Source organism: Coloeus monedula (genome assembly GCF_965178545.1).
Source record: "Coloeus monedula genome assembly, chromosome: 8".
In the NCBI taxonomy this organism is placed as follows: domain Eukaryota; kingdom Metazoa; phylum Chordata; class Aves; order Passeriformes; family Corvidae; genus Coloeus; species Coloeus monedula.
The window spans coordinates 19,786,572-19,810,108 of NC_138788.1; the positions used below are offsets into that span (position 1 = coordinate 19,786,572).

The window sequence follows — 23,537 nt, forward strand, 5'->3', positions numbered from 1 at the left end:
CCTCATTGTGTAGGCCTGGGGCAATAACTATTTTAGTGCCTATATTTTTTAAAAGCTTCTTCTCATTTACAGATTACTGATCTGAGTTGCCCAGCTGTTGGTGCCATCTCAGTTTCCTTGTACTTTTTATCTCACTTACTCAAAAGCCCAGAGCAGGTGCTTGTTTGGGGAACAGACAAGCTCAAAACCACGGGAGCCACCAAGACCTCCTGTGTTTTCAGAGATAATGCCATAGTCACTGGATAGAGTGACACTGAGTTCAAGGGACCGAATCTCACCTTGTTTTGTCAACACTTGAAGGTCTCCCCAGAAGACGTTACCCACTGCACTAATGCCCTGTATGGGCAAGGCCTGAACACTCATACAAGGCTCTTTTGCCTTGTCCAGGCCCCAGTGAGGCAGCAGTGGCAATGAGACAAAACTGTGCCAAATGGAAATGGTGCCAGGGGCTGATGGGAAGGGCAGGAGAGGAGAGGGGCAGACAGGACTGTGGAGGAGCAGAAGCAAGTTAGAGCTTTCTCTTGAGCTTGCGGCTGGCTCCGCCTCCTCCGCTCCGCTCGCGCTTCTCCTTGCGGACACAGAAGTACTTGGTGACACGTTTGCGGCACTGCTCGCAGCGCACAGCGCAGCACCAGTGGAACTTGCAGTTGCAGCTGGACACCATCTCAGCTCGCCTCTCCTCCACTGCCAGCCCACAGTCCCCACACAGCCGCCGGCAGCTCCGCTTCTCCCACTTGCTGAGCGCCTTGCCCCTCTTCAGGCACTCCCTGCCCTCCGTGCCCAGCAGCCCCAGTGTCTTGTTCTCCAGGCAGTAGTCAGGAGAGTCTTCCAAATGGACCAGTTCCTTCTTGGAGATGGAACTGAAGGTCTCAGCGATGGCACCCCGGCTGGCAGCACTGTTCCCTGCTCCCTGCAGCAAGTCTACCTTCAGGGCTTTGTGGTACCTCTCCTTGAGGTAAGTGCCCACCTCCCGAAACTCAGGCAACTGCAGCCAGCAGGTCTGGGTGGTGCAGCTGCCCGACACACCGTGGCATTTGCAAGTCCGCTTCATGGTCCCTTTCACTGCCTACAGGATGAGCAGAGAGAGGGGTTCAGGAAAAACCCCCGGAGGGGTCACTTCTGTACTGCAATGCATGCAGAAACATGGCTCCAGGCCTATGGAGGAGTTTGGTATCAATTCTCCCTGCACGATAGTCCTGAAGCTCACAGATTTGCTTTTCCCAGTGTTCCCCTCCGTGAACTGGGAGAAAGAGGACTGCAGAAAGTCATTAACACTGTAACACAGAAGCTTTGCTACCTTAGAACAGACACCATTGTACTGCTGCTGTCTCCCCCCAGAAGTTGTTCTAGACATGTGATTTTAGCCACAGCAAATTGTGACTCTCCACAGTGAATGTTCAGAGCCAATTTGGTATGCACCATCAGCTCTGGAGGGAAAGAGGGGCTCACCTTTCTACCTGCCTCATTGTTGTGCAGGTTCATAGCAGCTCTGGCATCTTGTCCAGTCTCCAGGGCATCCACAAACTGCTTGGAAATGGCTTCCCCAAAGCCCACATTATCGCTGCAGCCTCCCCACAGCCAGCCTTGTCCCCCTAAGAAAGGAGATGAGATGTGTGCTGTCAAAGAACCAGAAGAGGTTTCAGAAGTGAGGGGAGGGAATGGAAGCTATGGGTCACATCCAGCCTTTCACCTCACAGTGCTCCCAGGTTCCCTCCTGTTGAGTTCATGGCATTTCTACTGAGGCCCGGATAATAAGTGACTCAGGCAGGCTGCAAAGGGGTATGTCCTGTACTATAAGTGCAGGCTTTCTATAGAGCAGGATTTAGAAGCTGTCAGTTATCATGCATTAGCAGACATGTAGATAAGCCTCTGGGTCTCTAATCACCTCTCAAACCCTGACTTCAGCTGGTCCAGTGTGACTTGCAGGGACAGCATCTTGCTAACATTGATTAGCAAACTGGTGGAGGCATCCTGGTCAGAGGCAACAGATTCCCCTGTGCCTGGAACAGCCCAAGCCTGGCACACGTGTATCGAGGAGGCCCTGGTTTTGGCACACCCAGAATTCTCAGACGATGTTTGGCATCTTAGAATGGTCTGATTTTCTAGTTACCGTAAAAAAAACAAGGGAGTCAGTACAGAACTGTGAAACTGCACAAAAATATGTGGAAGGTACTTTTCCTAACTGAGTGGGAACTAAGTGGGACTGGAAAAACGCCATGCAATTTTCTTTTTTCCCTCCTAGAGAAAGATGCCAAATTATTAATGAAGATCTGAAATCTGGAATATTCTGACCCTGACATGCCACATTGGTACATCTGGGGAGTTGTGGTTTAATGACCTCGTGCCTCTCTGGAAAGGCCTGGCCCTTGCCTGGACTTCCCCAGGGCATCGTGATCCCCTTTCCCAGAGAAAGACAGGAGTGTTTCATGAGAGGTGGGTAGTTGCAGTGGATAATGCAGTCCAAATCAAGAGCTGGGACTGAAGGAAGTATGAAAACCTTTCACCGACTTGGATTCAGTGCAGTGGCTGAATTGAATCATGCTGTTTTGGTCAAGCCCACAAGTTTTGTGTACCTTACAAGGTTCTAAGTTCACAATGGAAAGTTTTCATGAAAAACAGATATATTTGAGGGAAAAGGAATATGCCATGACTAACTTGGTTTTCCAGAGAAGATAAAATTTGATGTGTTGTTGCCCAAAAGTCTTGCTCTGCTAGAGACAGGCATTCCCAAACTTTGGACACCTAAGCAGCAGCAGCTGTTTTCAAAACTATCAGCCAGTAAAGTAAATTACTAAATACTGGACACTCCAGAGGAGTTTGTCATAAAGTGACACATACTGACTGCCGAGTGTGGCTGGGTAGGGCATGGCTTTTGAAAGATTTTGATCGCTTGAAATTTGACCTTTTTTCTATTCAAAACAAAACCCCTTAATGTCAGTGTTTTCTGTGAAAGCTGAGCAGAGAGCTGGACTGGTGCAGCCTGGAGCTCCCTACCAGGGGTGCTGGGCAGCTGAGGGCCTAGATACCACAGTCATGTGGATGGTGCGAGGGCTGTGTGCTGCCACAGTGGTTCTCCTGGTTGTGCTCTTGTGTGCCTGCCATGCTGAAAAGCGCTAGAGAGGTTTATGAATGGCACCCTGCTTCTCTTTTGGTCATTCTGCTGTGGGGCCACCCTGGTCCTGCAGACCCTGGGAACCCTGATGTCCCTGATCTGTGCTGCTATAACAAGATCTACCGTTTAGGTGCGTGGCAACAGATCCATTTCTCTGCCCCTATGACACAGTCATTCTCTCCAGAAGCTTAAATAGAGTTCTTGATTTGAACCAGGGAAACTGCAACCCCTTCTACTCTCCTGCTTATTTAGAAAGTACTGGAAAGCATCAAGAGCTTGGCTGGTGTAAAGTGGAGGTTGCTCTGTTACCTTCTACAGAGCTACTTTGTTTTGAACCAGGGACAGCTCTGCTCTGAGCATTGTTCCTGGATGTGGGGACCAGGAAGGGGAGGTTTTTCTGCTGGCCTCAGAGGAGGAGAGAAGAGCTTCTCCTGCCGCCTGGGACGAGAAAGGGGCAGCAGCTCATCTCTCCTTACCCAGCTGTCCATTGCGGGAGTCGTCACAGCCACAGTTGTCAAAATCCCCCAGGCTGCAGTTCCGGGTCAGCGTGTACATGACGCCCGCAGAGCTGATGGCATGGACAAAGGCTGTTTCTCGGTTTGCTGTCAAGGGGGAATACAAAGAGAGCAGATGTGCTAAAGATTTCATGGCAATGGCAGTGTTAGAAATTGTTCCTGCCGTGCAGGAGTCTGCACAGGACATCTGCAGTGGGGAAGACTTTGTGGGGTGGAGAAGAGGCCCTACACATCAGATTATCTTAGTTTGGGCTTGAACTGCATGAAGACAGAAGCTCCCAAAAATGATCCAGACTGACTCATGCCATTTCAAAGGGTGTGGACGAGAGAGCACCTGGCTGTCATTGTGGGAGCTCAACAGTGGCAATATAGCACAGACAGCCAAATGTCCCCCACTTCTCACTAACGCATCCCCAACAGGAAGGGGGCCTCTTCAAGGATCAAGGAGCTCCTTCCCCACAGCTCCCTCGAGCCTTACCTTCTGCTGGAAGGGCTCTGAGCAGTGACCATACCTACCCACCAGGATCAGTTTGGGAATCATCAGCTAGCTTCACTGAGCCTTTGGCTTTCATTTAATACCAGCAAGGTGTGGATCTGAGCAGATAACCTTGACAGGAATGATTCAGGGATCTGCTTCTGGTCTCAGAGGGGGCCTTGTGCTGCAATTGTCTCCTCAAGGCCTAGCTTTGAAACCTTTGTCCACCTTTGCCTTGGGCTCTGGTCCCTTGTCTGCTGCCAGTCCCACCAGAGGCCTGAGTCTCTCCTCTACACCCAGCTCCTGCCTTTACAGAGCAGGTATGAGCCCAGCCCAGCATCAAACATGGATCTAGGGGGCCAGGTATGCACTGAAATATTTCCTGGGACCTGCAAATAGGTAAGGAATAGGATACAGTAACAATGACCACAGCCCCATGCCCTACAGTGGCCTAGGTCAGGGGTACTGGATTTCTGCTTAGGGTGATTCTGACATCTGGAAGATGTAGGAGACTTTTCTCCTGCCTCTTGGCCAGAGCACAGCCACTGATGAACTCTTTCCTGCTCCCTTTAGCCTTATCCCCCTGCTTGCTACCCAACCAGCCTGCACTGGTTCTCAGCCTCCCTGGGATACCCTGGGACACCATCTAGGCATGGTGTGGCCAGCAGCCCATGTGCAGGTCGTGGGGGGACATCCTTGTGGGGACGCAGTTGTGTGAGGGTTGGTCCTGCGCCAGCTGGGGTTCAGCAGGTCCGTAGGTGAGGCTGGCATTGCAAGGATGCCTTGGAGCTAGATCCCCGTGTGTCTGGGAGCCGATGGGTGAAGGGGTCTCCTGGAGAGATCCCTCTGGGGGATTCCTGGGAGAAGCACTTCCCAGGTGGGGATGGGGAAGAAAAGGAGGTACTTGGGAAGAGAGGAGGGGGCCATGGGCTCTAACCTGTAGCAAGGGGGTCCCAGTAGTGGTATCCAATGCGTTCCTTACCACTGCGCAGCCCACCGTGGCTGGAGAGCTGCAGTGCCCTCTCTGGGCAGTTCCAGCGATCCCAGGCAAACTGGAACTTGCACTCCTCGATGCCGCTCTGTGCCCCAGCCGCCACACTGCTGGAGTAGATGAGATAGGCCTAGGAGCAGAGCTGGGGGTCAGCACAGGGACGATGCATATTTTCAACTGAAAGTAACCTGCATGCCATCTTACAAAGGCAACACATACAGAGCTGAGAAGGTCTCCCAGCCTTGGCTTCCCTGAGAAGTGGTGCTCACCATCAGCAGCAGCAAACCCATTTTCTGCTGTCCTGGGTCAGAGCCTGAGCCTCCTAGGGGAGAAGGCTGAGCTCTTGGCTGTTAGCCACGTTAGGAAATGTGCCAGCCAGCCTCTGCCATGGGGAACCCCTTATCTCTTCACCATGAGAAGAAACAGAGCCTTCTGCTCAGAGATCAGGGAGCTCTAGGCCAGCAGATGCCTCAGCCTGCCACCTTCTTCACCTCAGCTCCAGGGGGAGAGCTAGTGCTTTGGAGCAAGGTTGCTCCACCAGTGTATTGGGAGCTAGATGGGCCTGGAGGTGTTCCTGGGGAATAGCCAGAACAAAAACTGGGTAAATTTTACAGCTGGTCCTGGCTAAGAAAAAAGGCCTCTGAAAGAGGAGCACAATGATGTGAGGGGTCAAAAATATGGAACAAATTCCTGGCAATTTTAGTTGGGCTCCTTGAGGAAGTATGTTTTACAGGGCTTAACAGCAAATACTTTCCAGCTGGATCAGTGTGGGTCCTGACGCCAACCTGATCCTCAGGAAGCAATAGATGGCAGGTGAGAACCTTGGCTGGTGTCAGTAGACAAATCTCCAGAATCTGGCCCCAACCAGCTTAAAAGAACCCCAGGTCAGCACTGCTCGGGGCTGGTGCAGCCCAAGGAGTTCACAGGTTGCAGCTCACAGCAAATCTTTCCTGGCCTTTCTCTGCCTTATTGCTGGAAACCTGGGGGTGAGGGGAGCTCTGGCCAAGGCTGGGTGGAGAGGAGTGGGAAGGAGGAGCACCTCTCTCTCCCTCTCTCTCCTTCCCTCTCTGGGTTTAGTAGAATCAGGGACAGAGATCAAAGGGATTTCTCTTACCTTGGGCCCCGTCATCAGGAAATTATTCACTGACCTGGAAGACAGAGACAGTGTCAGCAGGGAGGGGATGATGGCGGAGGGGCCTGGGGAATGCCAGGCATCCCATGGCTCTCCTCTTACCCCCCACAGTCTGCCTGTCTCCTGGCTGCAGGCACCTCTAGTCTCTCCCTCATGTCCCCTTGCTGCTCCCTGAGGGACAGGACAGTGCCGTCTCCTTCCCCCTGCCCTGCTCCCCTCAGTCAGGCTGTACTGGGCTGCAGTTCCTTCACTGCTCTGTCTTTTTGCTTTCCTCTGCTCAGCTACCCTTTGTACCAAGCCACCCATTATTTTAGTCCTTTCCTGTTCCCCTAGCCTTGCTTTTTACCTCACTTGACTAAACTCAGGGTAGCATTTCCCCCAGCCCCAGGAGTGGGACCATGCTGAGGGAAGGAGGGCATCACACCACTGCTCCTTTGCAGTATGTGTCCAGATGCATCTCTCCAGATCACAATCCCTTGTTTTCCTGTGGTGCCAGCTCTGACTGCCCATACTCTCCTCTTGGTCAGGTTATGGTGATGGCTGAGCACAAATATACATGTCCTCCCCACCCTCCTGGACACTGTGCAGGGGATCCCAGGGGTTTGGGGTGGGTGGGAGGTCCTAGACAAAATTAAGCTTTCTGATGTTCCCATTGAAGGCGTGGAGTGATCATCTCCAAGGGCCAGGCACTGTGGCTTGTCTCCAGCACTGTCCCTATGGGCTTGCAGAACTGATGCTGTCCAGTCTGAGTCCTTCTCTAGTGAGAAAGTCTGTTTTTGTGCAAATGGTCAGTCAGCATCAGGACTCCATATGGTGCAGTGACCACCTACAGAATCTGGAGAATGGCTGGGTGAATCCTGCTTAGCAGTGTCACAGCAGAAAAGACTGACTTTGAAAAAGCCCAAGAGCCAATTCTAAATATCCCAAATCAGAAATGAAGTAAGAAAAGAGAGAGTGTCCTAAAAATACCTAATCCCAGTATCTCCAGGTTTGCAAAATAACACTCATCACTATTTCTGGTGAGCCTCTGGAGCATTTTCCCTGCTCGCAACCCAGCCCTTCAGAGAAAAGGGTGAGTGTTGTTATCACCCAGAGAGGACACTGAGGCCAGAGAGGTGGCATGAGTGGATTGAGACCTTGCAGTGAGTGAGTGATTGGGAAAATGACAGAGCATGCACTGATAGAAACTTGGCTGTTCAGCTTCTTATGAAGATGATGTTCTGCTTCAAATGAGCCACAAGTATCTCCTTGTAAGGGAGAGAAAGGTACTGTCTTTTTGTGCTACAAATCCAACACAGACACCGTGAGGACATTCCAGGGTGAGCTCAAGCACAGGCAGAGGCAGGCACTGCTGTCCCAAGCTGAGGGTCAAAGTGCAGCCCTGCCACAGACACAGCAATAGACAGGGTGGCAGGACTGGTGTCCAGACATCAGACACAGGAGAGACTGGGAGAGGACGCTGTCCTGCCTTGGAAAACCAGTCATGCAGTTAGCAAGCCCATTTCACCTCCACTAGAACTGCACCCACAGAGATCCTTTCCAATGTACACCACAAAAGGAGGTCTCATTACTTTAGCTTGGTCAAAATCACAAGAAACTTGATCTTTGCTGTTAGAATTTAGAAAGAGTTGAGAGAGTGTGTTTGCAACATTTCTTTCTGGCAAGTCTAGCTTTCTTTTGTTTTAGTTTGGGTTTTGTGGGTTTTTTGGTGAAAATGTGTTTATATTGATGAAGCTTGCTTTGGGAAAGATTCCCCTGGGTCAAAACAGGAGTGGGCTGTGCCAAGGCACTGCGAGAACAGGAGATTCTTCCCCTTTGTTCCAGGCTTGCGATTCAGACCCGGCTGTGCTCCAGCCCCCATGGGTACTTTAGCACGAAGTCGATGGTTGTTTTGCAGAGGAATTTTCCTTTGGGAGCTGCTTCTGCATTGTACAGCTAATTAAATATTTCCTGGGACTTGGAGAGAAGGCATCTGTAGCCGAGTGATTAGAGCATCGGGTGACCTGAATCACACAGGGCCATGAACCTGGGGCTAATCAGACTGTGTAAGCTCCATGGGTCCCCATCCTAACGCAACTGGGTAGCAGCATGAACAAGTTATTTTTCCATCTGGTTTCCCTTCTGTCCATTGCCTTGACCTTAAGTGCTTTGCTATGGGGACCACACTCAGGATGGTGACAGTGTGAATCTGAGCTGTGAGAAAACTCTTGTAAAATGCTCTGCATAGGCAAGAGCTAGAAAATTGCAAGTCCTCTCTTATCTTGCTTTTGTCACCAAAACAAGAGAAATATCCTGTCTGCATTGCTTCCCATGTGGGTAGGAAAAACCAAATTCACAGCATATAGGAGGGATTTGCCTCAAACCCTTGGATTAGGAACATCTGGGAAGTTGCAAGGATGGCGTTAGGAGGAAGACAGTAATCCACAAATTCAGCATTTACAGCAAACCAGCCTGTTAAGCAGGAGTCAATTGACACAACTGCATTGAAGCAGAGGATCTGCTCCTTCCAAGATATACTTTAAGGTTCACAAAAAGGCCAAGTTCAGGATATGCCAATTCTCCATCTGCAGCTGAGTAAATGATACAGTAGCAATTTCCCAGCAGGATATTCTAAACACTTTATAAAGTCAGAGAGACAGAAGGCGTTTTCCTTGAGCTCTCAGATCAACAGGCAGGTATGCTGCTGGCTGGGTTTGTAGGACTTAGACAAGTGAAGGATTCACAAAGATGCAAGTGTTTGGTGCACTTGACACCCCAACATTTAACTCTTGCGACTGCAAGTGGGTTCAGGAGAAGGGGAGATGGGACTGTCGTATGGCTGGGGGCTGGCTGAAATTTTTCTTACTTGTGTTGAGGGGGAAGGAAACATAATAATGGAGACAGAATCTGTGTGCTTTGTCTTTTCTGCCATGATTTAGTTAAGAAAAATGCATTTCCATTCTGTATATCGTCTCCAGGAAGGGCAGAGAGCAATTAAGTCACTACTTACACAGATGTAGTACAATAGTGACAGTGTCTCTAGAATCATCTCTGTGCTGCAAACAGGAATCACTACCAAAATCTCTCTTCATTATTTTCTCTGTGATTTTTAAAAAGAAATTATGTATTTCTACTAAATTTTCATTCCTTTGCAAAGGAAAGCAGAATGTAAAACTAAACTAGCTAAGTAGTTGCATTCACAGCTGGTGTGCACCAGCCCAATTCCCATGACTTCGGTGATTTTTTGTATCATGCACATGAAAGGAGACATTTGAAGCAATTTCTCTTCTCTGAGGAAGCTCACGGGGTTCCTATCTGTGTAAACCCCTTTCCCTCCACCTTCAAACTCCAGGACAGCATTACACAGACTGAAGCAAAGCAGGCTCATAGGTAAGCAGGTAGAGAGAGGAGACCCCCGAATTCCTCTGCCCCCTCCCCAGGCTGTGCAGGGCCCTGGCCAGGGTACAGTGCTTCCCTCACCACAACTCTGTCTCCAGGTAAAAAGCAAATCTAGGGCAAGAGATTTTCATGGGATCCAGTATTAGGAAATTATCTCAAAGCTAATGAATATCTTTAGCAGGAGTTTTCTATCATAGTTTTATTGAATCTGAAAGCAAAGAACCCTGCCAAGCAGCTGTCCCATTGTATTTTACTCATATCAAATACTAATAAGCCTCAGATAATTCTGTCTCAGTTACAACTTTAACCAATAACAGCACCACACTCCTCAGTTTAATATGCCCTAAGAGCCTTATCTAATCTCTCATTACAATATTTGTCTGATACCTTACCACCCACTCAGGTTACTGTGCTGCTGGTTCTGCTCTTTAGAAAATGATAAAGCTGTATTTAGATCTTTGCCGTCATTATTGTAAATAGAGAAAATTGATAGAATTTCACTTTGGATCTGAGTTTCGTTCTCAATATGAGCTCCCTGGTATTATTAGAAAACCAGGGAGGCTGGAAACCAAAGGCAGTCCCACAGCTGAAGTGTAGAAAATACATTTAGAAACAAACTGCTGCATTAAAGATCGTTATATTATTCCCAAAAGAGAGGAGACTGGGTGGTAACTCAATAACTTTTGAAGCTTTACTTCTTTTTTCTTCATTTTTCTCTATTTTGTTATATTTATTTTGGGGTTTTTTGTTCCCAAATGCAACCCTGACATTTTGATCACCTAGAAATACACTGATTGAATGGTCTGTTAGATGGTAAAATCTAATGCACCCTCACAGAAGGGAAGTGGCCACATATATATTTAAAGAAATGTTTTGTTGTTGTTATATATTGCTCCCCCCCATGCTGCCACTCCCAATACTTGTGATTAAATCACAGGAAAAAAAAAACTTGTTGTATTTTAAGCTGTTGGATCAGATAAAGAAACCCAGCACAATTTTCAAGCAGAATTATTTTATGATTCCCACAAACTTGTCTTTTTTCTCCTCAAGGGTTAAGGGATACTGTCTGGAAAATGGTCATTTCAAATAAAGGTTGCAATTTTCCTTTCTCTCTGGAACTCATGACCTATGAGCAACATGCAGAGAGAAGCGGGGTTGTCTTGATCTATAAACTTTTCTCTTAGATAAAAACTGCTGAGAGACAGGGAATTTAAACATCCAATTTCGAACTGAAAATGCCTTGGATTTCCATATTTAGCTCTACTTTGTGCACTGAAATTTCTCTCCTTTGAACTGTTTCTTTAAAATGTTGATTTTTTTTTTTATGTATTCTAAACCTGTTTTTATTGAGGAAAGCAAGACACATACACAGGAAGAGCAGAAAAATAACAATAAAATCAGCATGAGCTCTTGCCTAGTCTCTCTGTAGAACATATGTATTCCCCTTGTTCCAGAAGGGAGTTTTATCTTGAGTTTCCTGCTTTATAGTATTTAGACATACACAAATTGTGGCACATTCTTTTAATGAAGGGAGTAGAAAATCTCTGAAAGAACATAAATTTCACTTCCAGACTAACAGGAATGAGTTCCCATTTACTCTTTAGTTTCTCTTTCTGTAATTTTGATTTCTCCATCCATGGTAATAACCCTAGAGATCTGCTGTGGGGAAGGCAGGGGATTTTAGTATTGAATGGTAAAAGACTTTCCTTGCCGTTAGAGATAAGTCTGTAACCCGCTGAGCAGATTCCCCAGGGCATCACAGCAATGGAGAATAAAGTTTGGGTACTCAGTAAAAATCCCATAGGAAAAATACCTGCAGAGCCCATCTCCCTTTGGGAATAGGACTGATATATCCCACAAGCAATGATAGGAGATTTGATGCTAGCGCAATCTCTTTCGGTTCACCCTTATAGAACTTTGTGGGAAATAAATATAACACCACCCTTAGGGCAGAGCAAGGGCTCCACAGCAAATGGCCATAGATTTATGCACAGCAGAACTGGTCTGATGGGACTCAGGTGGTTGGAAACCACACTGTAGCAAAATCCTTACCAATAGCTTCTCCCAGGAAATCCTAGTAGATGAATTTCAGACTGTAATTCTGCCCCTGTGTGTGCCAAGGAGCTTGGGTCTCAGGCTGCTCAGCCAGAGTGACACTCCTGTGTATCTAACTCACTCCTGCTGGCTCTGAGCTCTTAATCACGGACTGTCCTCCTTGGGGAGCATGAGAGAAGCCCCACTTGATTTAATTAAGACAAGAGACAAGCTGACTGGGACCCTTTGGAAAAACAGAAGTCCCTGGCTTTTCTGTTGGGTTATCTTCCCACTTGAAAGTGAGGGGCCAGGTCCTCAGCATCCGCTCTCCTCTATTTTACTACTTTACAGCTCACAATTTGGCCCATAGTTATTTTTGGGAGGCGCAGGGGAAAAGGGGGACTTTCATAGATATAACCTCTCTGCCAATGAGTGTGTAGGGACTTGGTTAAATATCTGATTCCATTAAAGACAGAACTGAGCTAAGTGAGAAAGATAAGACATTTAGGAAGGTGAAGAGGAATTTCCTTAGGGTATCTGGGAAGAACACCTGCCTGTGACACAGACTGAGGTGCTCTTGATACTCACCAGGCACAGCAGGACTGGAAGAAGGGAGTGAGGAAGAAGATGCCCAGATAAGGGTCCATGTGAAATATAAAATCCAAATAAGGAGGGAGAAAGGAGATCCTAAAAAAACCCCAAACTTAGGTACCACCACCAGAGAAAAGGAAAAAAAAAAAGCAGCACAACTAATTTAGGGAAGGGATGGAGTTATTTTCTACCCGGCAGTCCTGGTGTGATGAAGAGGCGGATGCCTCCTGAATCCCACCTTCTGCAAAGGGTAACCAATCCTAAAGTAAGAGCTAAAGGGGGCTGGTGAAATGGAGCCGCAGAACTTCCTAAGAAGAGATTATCTACTTAATTAAAGATTTTTTTTTTCCCTAAGTCCTTCAGCCAATCAGCACTCAAGTGCCAGAGAGAGATTGAACTGATGAAAAGAACACCCCAGGTTCCTCGAAGACAAATGCACCACGAAAGGGATAAGAGGGAGGGAAAAGGGGGGGAAAAAAAGAAAGAAAAAAAAGAGAGAGAAAGGGATAAAGAAAGAGACAGCAAATCCCTTAAAGTAATCACTAGATTCAATCTCCACCAGCACTGCCCTGGCTCTCCATTCCCGGCAAAGGCAACTGGAAGGGCTGCTTTTGGAGTGCCCTCTCCTCCTCCTGCCTTGGAGACACCACCAAGCTGGGGTGCACTGGGTGCTCTGGGATGGGGGGATTGGGTTCAGGCTGTCTGTGTCTGCTGCTTGGGTCACAGATATGTGATCGTTGTCTCTGCCTCAGTCTCCCCCAGAAGTTTAAGGAGGATCAGGACCAGTTCCTACCTCCATCTGCTTCTCCTTCATCATGGTGACCTGCTCTTTCTTCCCACCTCCTGTTTTCATCAAGCCATCCTCACCCCAGGAGAAAGGCCTGTGACTAAACCTTCCTATTCACCCTTAATTTTTTTGCTTTTGGCATTTCCTAAAAAGTCCATGAGAGGGGTCTTTGGTTTGGAAGGGTTATCAGTCTCTCACTGAGGGCTTATCCCAGACCAACAGCTGCTGGAGCTGCTTAGAAGTGCATCCAGCCCATGGCAGCTGGCCATGTGGGACATCCCAATTACTGTCACAGCACCCATCACAGATACCCTGACTGGCCCTAAATCAACACGACCAGTTGTATCACCATGTCCCAAAGCCATAGGAAGATCTCCACACTATACAATTGAATTTTGTGCTGTGGACATGATCAGCCAAAACAGGCTGAGACCAGTCAAACTCATTTCATCCAGGGCCAGCTGCCAAGCAGAAGGACTGGACCCAGGCAGGATCTGAAGAGGACTGAGACCGTGTGGCTGAGCCATCAGGCAGGGCTGGCAGGAGGCTTATCTTTGCTTGGGGACCCTTCAGATAGACAAAAGTCCCTCCTGGGTTGCACAGTCTCAGGAAAGAAAACCTGCCTGGCAGAGATATGCTCTCTGATGGATTTTGGCCATATCACACAGCTATGCTCAAGTCAGGGAGCCCTGTCCAGGCACAGCACGTAGGACACTGCTGGCAAAACACTACATTCACCCAGAGCGCTGGCTGTCCAGCCAGGGCACCCCCTCACCCCAAAGGTGGCTGGGCAGTTTGTGGGCACCTAGAGGAGAAGACAATGCAGGTGCCAGCAATTTATCCCAGGGCCAGCTCTGCCCCCAGCTGTGTCCTATTACAGCAAGGCTGATGGTATTTGCACTCATTAAAGCCCTAGCTCTTGGAGCCCTGAGCATTTTAAAAACTAAGGTGTTATGTACACTGAGAAAAAGCTTGAAAATTTGTCTAGTAGAAGATAAAACCCCAGAAACTGAAAGGTGAGGGAAATGAGCCCTTTATTTATTATTAAATTATTTTAAAAGAATACTATTTATTAATTATATTGGAACAAAATTTCAGTGCTGTGATGTTTACCACAGTTTAATGATTTTGGTGGTCTAATTCATTTAGTGGAGGTGGCTGTGCTCCCCCTCCCAGGCTGTCCTGGGCTCGGTGTCGGGAGCAGCTGCAGGGGCTGATGCTGCCTCAGGGGAGCTGAGGGTCTCCCAAGGGGCTCAGTCCCACTGGGACAATGCTGGTGAGATGCAGGAGATGCCACCATCCTGCACTTGGCATCTACTTCTGATGGTAGGAAGGGGAAGAATTTTCAGTTGTTTCTTGTAAGTCTCCAACTGTCTGTTTCAGGGCTCTTGAACTGGAGTGTTCACATTTCTCAGGTCTGGCAGCAACAGCTGTTTTGAAATCGTGCAACACTTCAGACATTTCTTGACCAACTGGAAAGGAAAGACACCACTGGGTTCACTGGGGTGAGCTGTTTTTGTTACTGTGAGACATATTAAGTAAGAAGATTACAAAAAGTAGGAAAAAACTAATAGTAGGTGGATCCAAAATAAAGAGATGCAATTAATTGTTTTTATTAACTGTTGCAAGAGGCAGGCAGGCCTATCTCCAAGCTCACAGAAGCACCAGCAACTTTGGAAACATCAGCCTCCTCTGCCAACATCTAATTCCAATTAAATACAATACTGACTTTCCTGGAAACAAGCACGTTTTTCAAACCAAAGAACCTGGAGGCAAAGTCTAAAACAAAACCATCCCCAACATGTTTCAAAGTATTTAATTACAGTTCTCAAAAGCTATTTAAAAGATTCTATGAAGCACTATCTAAAGAAATGGGATGCAAAATTGTTTTATACGTTCCTCAAATTTTGTTATTGTTACTGACAAGAGCTCTGTAAATTTACTAAATGGATGCACAGAGCATTAAATTACATTTTATGGCCGGGACTGGTACCTTACCCCACTTGACCCACTGGCCTATACAGATATCTTCTGACCTTTGCACTGAGTACTGTAATATGTGTTTGATTGTTTGTTCATCTCCCAGAATGGCAGGCAGGGCTTGAGGACAACAGCAGATAGAGAACCTGCCACCATCTGCAATAATTGTTTCCAGTTTGTTTTAAAAAAATTTAAAACCCCACAAAATTTTAATATAATACGTCTAGCTTTGATTTCCAGAGTACAGAGAAAATCTGAACTATCGTAAAAACTTGTACAAGTAATCACGAAAACCAGAGAAAAGGTGAAAAATAAGGCCTTTAACATTCCTGCTGCCTTCCACCCCAGTAGCAATGCAACTGATGGATATGAAAAAAGAGGTTAAGAAAGGGGGGTAATAATTTCAAGTCTGGCTCACAGATATCTCGAAAGTTTCTTGGTGTCAATGCAAAGTGCCCAAAGGACAGATTTGTCAAAACAAATAGCCATTAAAAAGGTCAAGAAAGAATTTGACATTTCTTTTGTTAAACGATATGTAAAAGGTATGAGATCAAAATAAAGGGAAATTAATCTTGTCTAGGCAACACACAGAATTCAAACCTGAAAGGGCTGAAATAGTCTTAGGAAGGTCCAGCTTCCAGTCCAGTAAATGAATTTCAATTCACTCGACTGCAGGTTTGCCTTTTGGACCAGCTAAATGCAGCTTCAATAATGTCTAAAGCCTGTCAAAATATCCACCTGCACCCCAAGAAGAACATGTGTACATGTTGTTCACAATCCTGTGCTGAACATGCCCTGTGCTATTCTGCTTGTTCAGTCAAGTGGCTCCAGAAACAAAGCCAAATAAAGGCTGGAGAAATGCAGTAGCTTTCATGAGATGGAATGGCATGCAATGGGAGCAAACATGGGATTTTTAGCATTTTGGCTCTGAAAAGGCAGGAAATGTGCTGGTATACCCAGAAGTCTCTCTATTTTTGTGTTTAGCTGTATCAGTCTGAGATTGTGCCATTAAAGACAGTACTGACACACCAGAACACACCAACAACAGTATGCCCTTTTTGCTGTAAGCTTGATTTTGTAACCTAACACTGTTCCCTAATGCTGCTCTCTGTGGGGGTGACACATGCAGGACAGCCTCCTGTGAGGTCTGCTTGTGCTTTACCAGTATTGGAAGTACCCTCACATTTGTAGGTTCTCCATAGGGTTCATGCAGGGACAGCTCAGTAGATCCTTGTCCACTGCAGTGAACTGTGGACGCATCTCTCACGCATCATAGGAAGTGACTTCTGTCCAGCTGTGGAGAAGGCAGAAGGGTCAGAGCTTTGGGCTGTTCTTCATTTGTTGGAGAAAAGCTTAAGGAAAATCACATCAAAAGGGTCAGAATTGTTGCAATGGCTATAGAGGGTTGCTTCAGGGTTCAAGGCAAGGACATCTACAAAGCATTTTCCACCTGCAGTGAAAGTACCTCAGTGAAACAGCTCCCCACTTTTCTCATTTCACAGGATACAAAACTGAGGCCTGGAGTGAGCCAGGCAGTGGTTAGGAGATAGATCCAGTGCCCTGCTTCCTAGGCTGGCCCCAGCCACCATTCAAGGCAGCCAGGTTCAAGGGAAAGGCAAAGATCTTTAGGGAAACAGCCTCTTTAGTCATGGTACGTAGAAGTTGCCTGTGCCCCACAGCAAGTGAGCTTAGGGCACTTCAAAATCTCTGGTTCATCCATAGTATGAGCTACAATGATTCCTTTATCACATGTTCTCCGTTACAGTACTAGAGGAATGGTCTTGCTGTGAAAGTGACTTGCACAGGCTCATGCTGTCTTGGCCAAAAAAAGTATTTCTTTTGAGAGTTCATGTGAAAAACGAGGTTCACTCTCCTGTTAGAATTTAAAGAGTTTAATATAAAGACAATAAGAGACATATAAAATAAAGCAAAGGGATAACGGCCGGGTGCCTTGGCGCTCTGCCAAGAGCACACCTGATGCTAGAGGTGAGTCCTTTTTATACCATTTTTACTGTCTGTTCTCTATTCATATTCAAACTTTTCCCGGAGCTGTTTTGCATGGCCACTCCTTGGTTCCGCTTTTTTAGAGCATGCGTAGTCTTCTGCCTTGCGGTTTTATTTCTTTTGATTCTTGGGGTTGGGCCCGCTAGGTAAGAGTCGATGGTAGGGTGGATCTCTTAATTCTCCAGACAGTCAGGGCTGATTGCAGCTTTGGCCTCTTTGCCCCCCGGGCAGAGCGGTGATAGCAGCTGTCGGACCCTCCTGGCTGCCCTTTCTCCGGGTGGAGCAGCCTTTGGGCCCTTTTGTTCTCTGGACAAAGTGTTGATTAGCAGCTTCTTGGGCCTCATCCTCTGCTCCCTTGGAGGTTATCTTACTTGCTCACACTTGCTAACATTCTTGCTAAAAAGAGAGAAAACTACATCCACACAGCAAATAGCATTTCTAACATTATATAATACCTACCTTAATACTTTGCGAGAAGCCAATATTATAATATATTTTTATAACAGTTCAGAAAGCAAGTACGAGTCCAGTGCATCTTTTTTCCAGCATTCACAAACTAAGCAGCTGAGAGCTGTGAGAGGGAAAGAGACAGAAGTTCTGAGAGGTGGGTATGGGGATGAAAACGAAAGGAAAGTGAGAAAGTGGTGTGCCGCTAAAGGATAAGCAGGATCAGCTTGGAGAGAAAGGACAGTTGGGGTGGGAGAGAAATTATGTACAGCACACCAGGAAGGTGTAATTAGGTTGAGCAGGACTGAGCAAGTGAAAGCACATTCCTGGCTGGCTAGCAGTTGGTGGCATAACCCCTGGAGGTGAGAGGGACCATACTGAGCTCCCAGGTCTAGCAGCACACCCTGGCAGCTCACCAGCCACACCCCACTCCTGTCCCCCCACACCCCAAAGAAAAGCCCGAGTCCCATATGGAGTGGCATCTGCAGTGCTCCCCAGCACAGCTCTTTGGGGACCAGGAGCCCAGGCCATATGCTACTACTCGTCCTGGACACAGCCAACATCCTTCAGAGAGCCTTGCTTGGGCCACCACAGACAAGATCGGGGTCATGGGATATAAATGTCACAGGCATCAGTGTGGGCAGTTCTGCAAAAGGAGCCTCCCTTTAGCACCCATGAGAGCTCTGCCTCTCAAGGGGGAAAGATACTTGGCCCTCCACATGAGGATTTGGGGCGTGACAAAAAAAAAAAAAGAAGAAGAAAGGCAGAGGAATCCTTCTGTACTGGCCAGAAGGATTAGTAGCTGGAAGAGGAAAGGGCTATGGATTTGAGAGGTACATGGAGCTCTGTGGACCAGAGGATGAGGCAGGTACAGCAGGAAGATGGTTCAGCAGTGTGGTGTAAGTAATTGTTAGTTTGGGTCTTTGGCAGACCTGAAGAACCCAAGAAAAATCTACATGGGAGCTGCTTAAACAGATCCACTGTCACACCAGAGACATAAATTTCATTTCCCTTTCAGGCTCCCAGTGCTCCCCTCAATATTATTATCAGGAATATTTGTAAACAAAACTACATTTTGAGCTGTAAGAATTAAGCCTTAAGAAGACTGCCCAGTGACACGCTTCAAACTTCTTTAGCTGAAACTGTTCACAAGCTCTGCAAGAGCCCTAAATAACTCCAGCTAACTTACAGCTGGATCTCCTTCACCCAAGTCAGTTTGTTCGGCTCTAGTGCAGAAAGACAGACTGGTTTGGAGTCCCTTTTGTGAGGCTGACAGGAGGAGGTTTAGCTGAGGGATTTGTCCAACTCTGTGATCTTTTTCATCTCTAATTTGCTATGCAGTCTAATGACCGTGCAGTGGCACATGCAGCTCTGTGTTACCCTGTAATTTGTCCCTCTGACGAGCCAGCCTGCCGTGTCAAAGCCGGCAGATGGTGCTCCCAGCTTGGCCTGTGGCTGGGCTGCGGCTCAGCACTGCTGTGGAAGAGTATTCCTGAATTGCAGGGGTGCAGGGAAATACTGCTGTGTTAGACATGGCCATGTCCAGCACAGACAACAGGCTCTGCACAAGATCGAAGCCTAGAAGTTCTCCTTTCCTCCTCCCTGCTTCTCCAGACCAAGTATCTTGAGGCCTCTGAGTAGGTAAAGTCCAAAGATGATTCTGACTGGTTGTGTCACAGCAGTGGTGTGGAGCTGCTGGTGGCTGTGCCCACGGGCAGGGGTCAGCAGTGCCACAGTGCAGCCACCACCCATGTGCTGCAGCACACTTCCCACAGCCAGCTACTGTGGCAGCCCACGAGACTCCTACCAACACCTGGCCTTAGCTCAGGGACGAGTAGATGCTCACCAACCCAGATGTAAGGGTGACAGTGGCATGCATAGATCTGTATCCACACTTTCTCGGTGCCCCTTGACAAACCTGGGACAAACCCCAAGGTCAGGGGCCAGCAAATCTGGCTCAGCTCTTTGCCGTACAGTAGCAATGAAAACTGCTCTGGGGTAAGTCCAGTGAGGTCCTTCCTCTTTGCCTACAGCTGACTATCATGACTAACCTTCTGCATTTATCCAGAATGAGTCAGACCTGTAAAATCATGAGACCAGCTTGAAAACAATACACAGTGCGAGCTATTTGTGTCCAAGTCTTTAAGATACTCTTGGGGCTTGTTTCCTCTGGAAATGGCAGAGCTGGGAACATGCAGTTCTCTCTCATGAAAGGCAAGCTGACAGTCCTAGGCTCCGGGCAATCTGACTTTCCAGTGAACACCAAATGTCAAAAGGCTTGCCAGAAATTATGGGCGTAGTGAGACTGAGCAGGCATATAGGGCCTCACCGTGTTGACCAAAACTTCCTGAGTGTGGGTCCTGGCTGTTTGCCTGAGAGATCTCACACATTTAGTGTTTGTGCATTAAAATACTGGATCCTTTTTGCTCTGTCCTTGGCCAAGGACTCCTCTTGGCCTTGTGTGTAATACTTGTCGCTACTCTTCACCTTGGGAGTGGCTGCATTTTAGTGGTGAACATCAGATCAGCCCATGGGGTGCGGTGGTTCCCAGTGAGCTGTAAGGAAAGCTGAATCATTTCCCCATAAAACCCAGAGTGCAGGATCTGGCTCCAGTTCCAGCATTACCCAGTGTCCTCTGCATTGACTAGGACTATTTCTTTTGTCAGAATTGTCAGCCAGTCCCAATAAATGGTGATGATGATGAGCTTGGAGGCTGAATCAGGCAGCCAAGATGAAGAAACAGCTCCGAGATGGTCAGGATAAACTGGCACCACAAAATCTATCACCAATCCTTTGCAAATGCCATTGCTGACAGAGCTACTATCCATCTTTCTGTCACAATCTTAAACATGAAGCACTTTTATTGATGGTTGTTGGAAAAATGTTGCAGACAGACTGTTGTTGGACAACCCTTATCCCTTTTATAAGTGTCCCAAGAAAGAGGTATAAATAATAAAGCATCGCTTTTTTTTGCCTGTTTGGAACAAGCCCCTTGGCTTTCATACTGTGAGCCTGGACAAGGTTTCACCACTGATGTGGGCCACCACAAAGAAGTGCTTTATTGAAGCACAATGCTCTCTGAAGGAGATGTTTCTTTTCCCATTTAAATGGACCAGATATTTTGGTCACAAGAGCATGGTCTGTGTCCTAATCAAGATTTTCCCTGAGTCCTAAAGACCAGAGATGCAGACAGTGAAGGAAAGAGAATTGTGGCTAAAAGTAACAAGCTTTTTTTGACTGTCACTCAAAGAAAAGATGGCTTTGTGCTGTCAGGTGCTGCTGAGGGGAATCAATACGTGGTGACAAACTTTTGGCTGGTTATGTTCATTTGTCACAACTGACAGCAGTCAGGCTTGCTTTGTATAAATGTTTTACAAAGTCATCCTTATCTCACCTCCATCACTGCAGCATCCCAGGACATGGGCCACTACAACCTCTTGGTATACTTAGAAAGTGTCAGCTGTTGACTAGAGGCTGGTAACTGAGGCATGACACAGATAATGCCTTGCCCATATTCAGGCAGCCACATGGTGTCTCATATGGTACATCTGAGCTGAAAACAGACCAGGGTATAGCCTGCTAATAGGAGGAGAGGGAGCTGAGGGTGCCCATACAACATATCACTGCTCAGAAGGAAGGTACCCTATAGCAGAAGATGCAAGAACATCCTGGCTTCCAGACAGAGGCTGCTGTGTGCTGAGACCCCAGTACACTGGGATGGCACTACCTCAGGAGCACAAGAGGATCCTGTATAAAGTCAGCTCTTCCCAAACATTGACATTTCTATGGGAACCTCTATCTGGTGTCAGAATGAAAATCAACAGCAAAGTTTGCACTGGTTTCATATTAACATATGCAAAGCAGGAATGAGCCCTACTTTGCAGAGGACAAAGCATTCATTGCCATGAGAGGAGGCGGCAAAAAACCCCAACCACCACATTAGAAGAAACTTTTTATATAGTTTCTTTATACAAATGTTTATATTTGTCCATCACAGGGTGGTATTTTTCAGAATAATGTACTTTACTTAGCTTTATCCTTACTCATTGCCACTGTGAAAGATGTGCTAACTCCCAGACTTTGTGTTGTCAGATTGCAGTACCTCCTTGGAGACAGAGTCCAACCTTTCCTCTCTTCAGTTTTCAGAAGTATGGCAACATAGTTCAGACCTCGTGCCATCAGGGTGACCGAAGAGGAATCTGTAATTCAGACACATTGCACCTGCAGTTCCCTATGTGACTCCAGGATGGCAATGCTGCCTCGGCTCTTACTCCAGCTAATTATGCACACTGTGCACTCTGTGAAAAGATTTTTTTATTAGCACCACAGGGTGTGCTGAGAGATGATTGCATATGACAGGAGTCATTCTTACAACCACGGTCCGCCTGTTTTTGCTACGTCCGAAGCCTTGCATGCAGCTGCTGGAACAGCCCTTACATGCCCGTGGATTGTAACCAGAGGAAGAACAGAATGTCCTAAGAAATTACACGTGTCTTGTTTCTGGGATGCCTTTTATTATGAGTATTTACAGATGGTGTCAGTCATTGGTAGGTGGTTATGCTAAGAGGAGATAACAGATCCCACCCGGGACACAGGCTCTTCTAATTCCAGCTCAACCTTTGATCATGGATAAATTATTCCTCTTTTACATGCCTTAGTCTCCCTCCCCATTCAAATTCTACTTAGACTGTAAGTTTTTGGAGACAGTGAGAGTCTCATAGTGTGGAGATACAGAATGTAGTATAGGTACTGTCCAGAACAATGGAGACCTTGATCCTGATGGCAGCCTTCACTCATTATCTTAATAGAAGCATCCAAGTCTATATATGAAACAATTTATCTGAACAATCTTTTGGCCATACTGACTCCAGATCAGACATGAGATAAGAAGTGACAGAGGAAAGTGTGCATGTATAAAACCATTTTATGTCTTTGCAAGGACTGAAGATGTAACTTCTTTGTTCTGAGGGGAGGTGACTGCCCTCCAAGTGGCAGCACTGCACCTCAGATGCAATGTGTGTGCCGTTTCCATTGCCTGCTAGAAGCTTTCTTCCGAGTAGGAACGAGAAATTAACTCCGAGTCTTGGATCCCAAAGGGCAATTTTGTAGCAATTGTGATGGCTCTCTTCAGGGAGCAACTCCATAGAGAGCTGAACTAATACTACACTGGCACCAGAGATTGAACTGGTACCTCCATTACAAGGGGATACTCGACCCATCTGAAGAGGGAGCAAAAACACAGGTTTGAGGAGACTAGACCCTCCAGCCTTCCAGTCCCCTTTTCCATTTTAAGTACATACTAGAAACACCACGGGAGATAGGAAGCATCAGTTCTTAAGGAAAACTCCCTTTTGACTACAAAAAGTCTCACAACGGACATTTTAATGGGGATGTTTTCAGCATAAGTAGTGTGACGACCATTAGTACTGTTTCACTATCATTAAGAGAGTGAACTTCCCATCTTGCATGGCAGAAGAGCAGACCCCAGTGTGTACCTCACCTCCAAAGGTACGTCTTCTAACTTTGCTGCAAAGAGCGGATCTGTGTGCAACCTCTACCAGAAAGAGTTTATTTCATTGGTGTACTACTACCTCTTTTGACCAAGACATCAGTCCATCATCCAAAAGACCTGGTAGTGCTTCCTCAGGCCAGTTTTGTGTCTTATGTGTCTCCTCCACTCCAGCTCAACAGACCCATATCCATGCTGTGCAGGATTTCCTGGCAACACTAGGCATCCTGAAGCAACAGTGAACCTCTGTTCCTCATTTGCCAGCCACTTTCTAATCCAAGCCTTGCTATTTTTATCCAGTTCAGATTTCTTCACTCCTTTAATAAATACATAATGTGGCAATCTCTCAAATGTTTGGCCAAAGGCATTGCAGTTTGCGATCATTTCTGGCCCTACTGCCAGAAAACAACTGACTAATCAAATGGCATCTTGCTTGCTGAGCTGACCCCAGTAGCAAAGTTCTCCTCTCAGAGGAAGCATCTGGATATCAGGACTCTGTCAGCATTTCCACTAAACTGGGGGTTTCTTCCCCTTTCTCTCCCAAAGCAACTGCATTAATGATGTAGTAGAGGAGAATTCAGC

The 23,537-nt window shown here is 46.9% G+C and overlaps 1 protein-coding gene across 1 annotated transcript; it reads right to left on the bottom strand.

The window, feature by feature from the left end:
• Positions 1 to 508: 508 nt before the first annotated feature.
• Positions 509 to 22,643, bottom strand: WNT8B (Wnt family member 8B; the record flags this gene model as incomplete). Its single annotated transcript, XM_082285820.1, is given in 8 exon segments — positions 509 to 1,066; positions 1,450 to 1,592; positions 3,589 to 3,714; positions 5,085 to 5,223; positions 6,208 to 6,241; positions 21,490 to 21,512; positions 21,516 to 21,551; positions 22,638 to 22,643. Coding segments are annotated over 8 exon segments (1,065 nt in total).
• Positions 22,644 to 23,537: the final 894 nt, after the last annotated feature.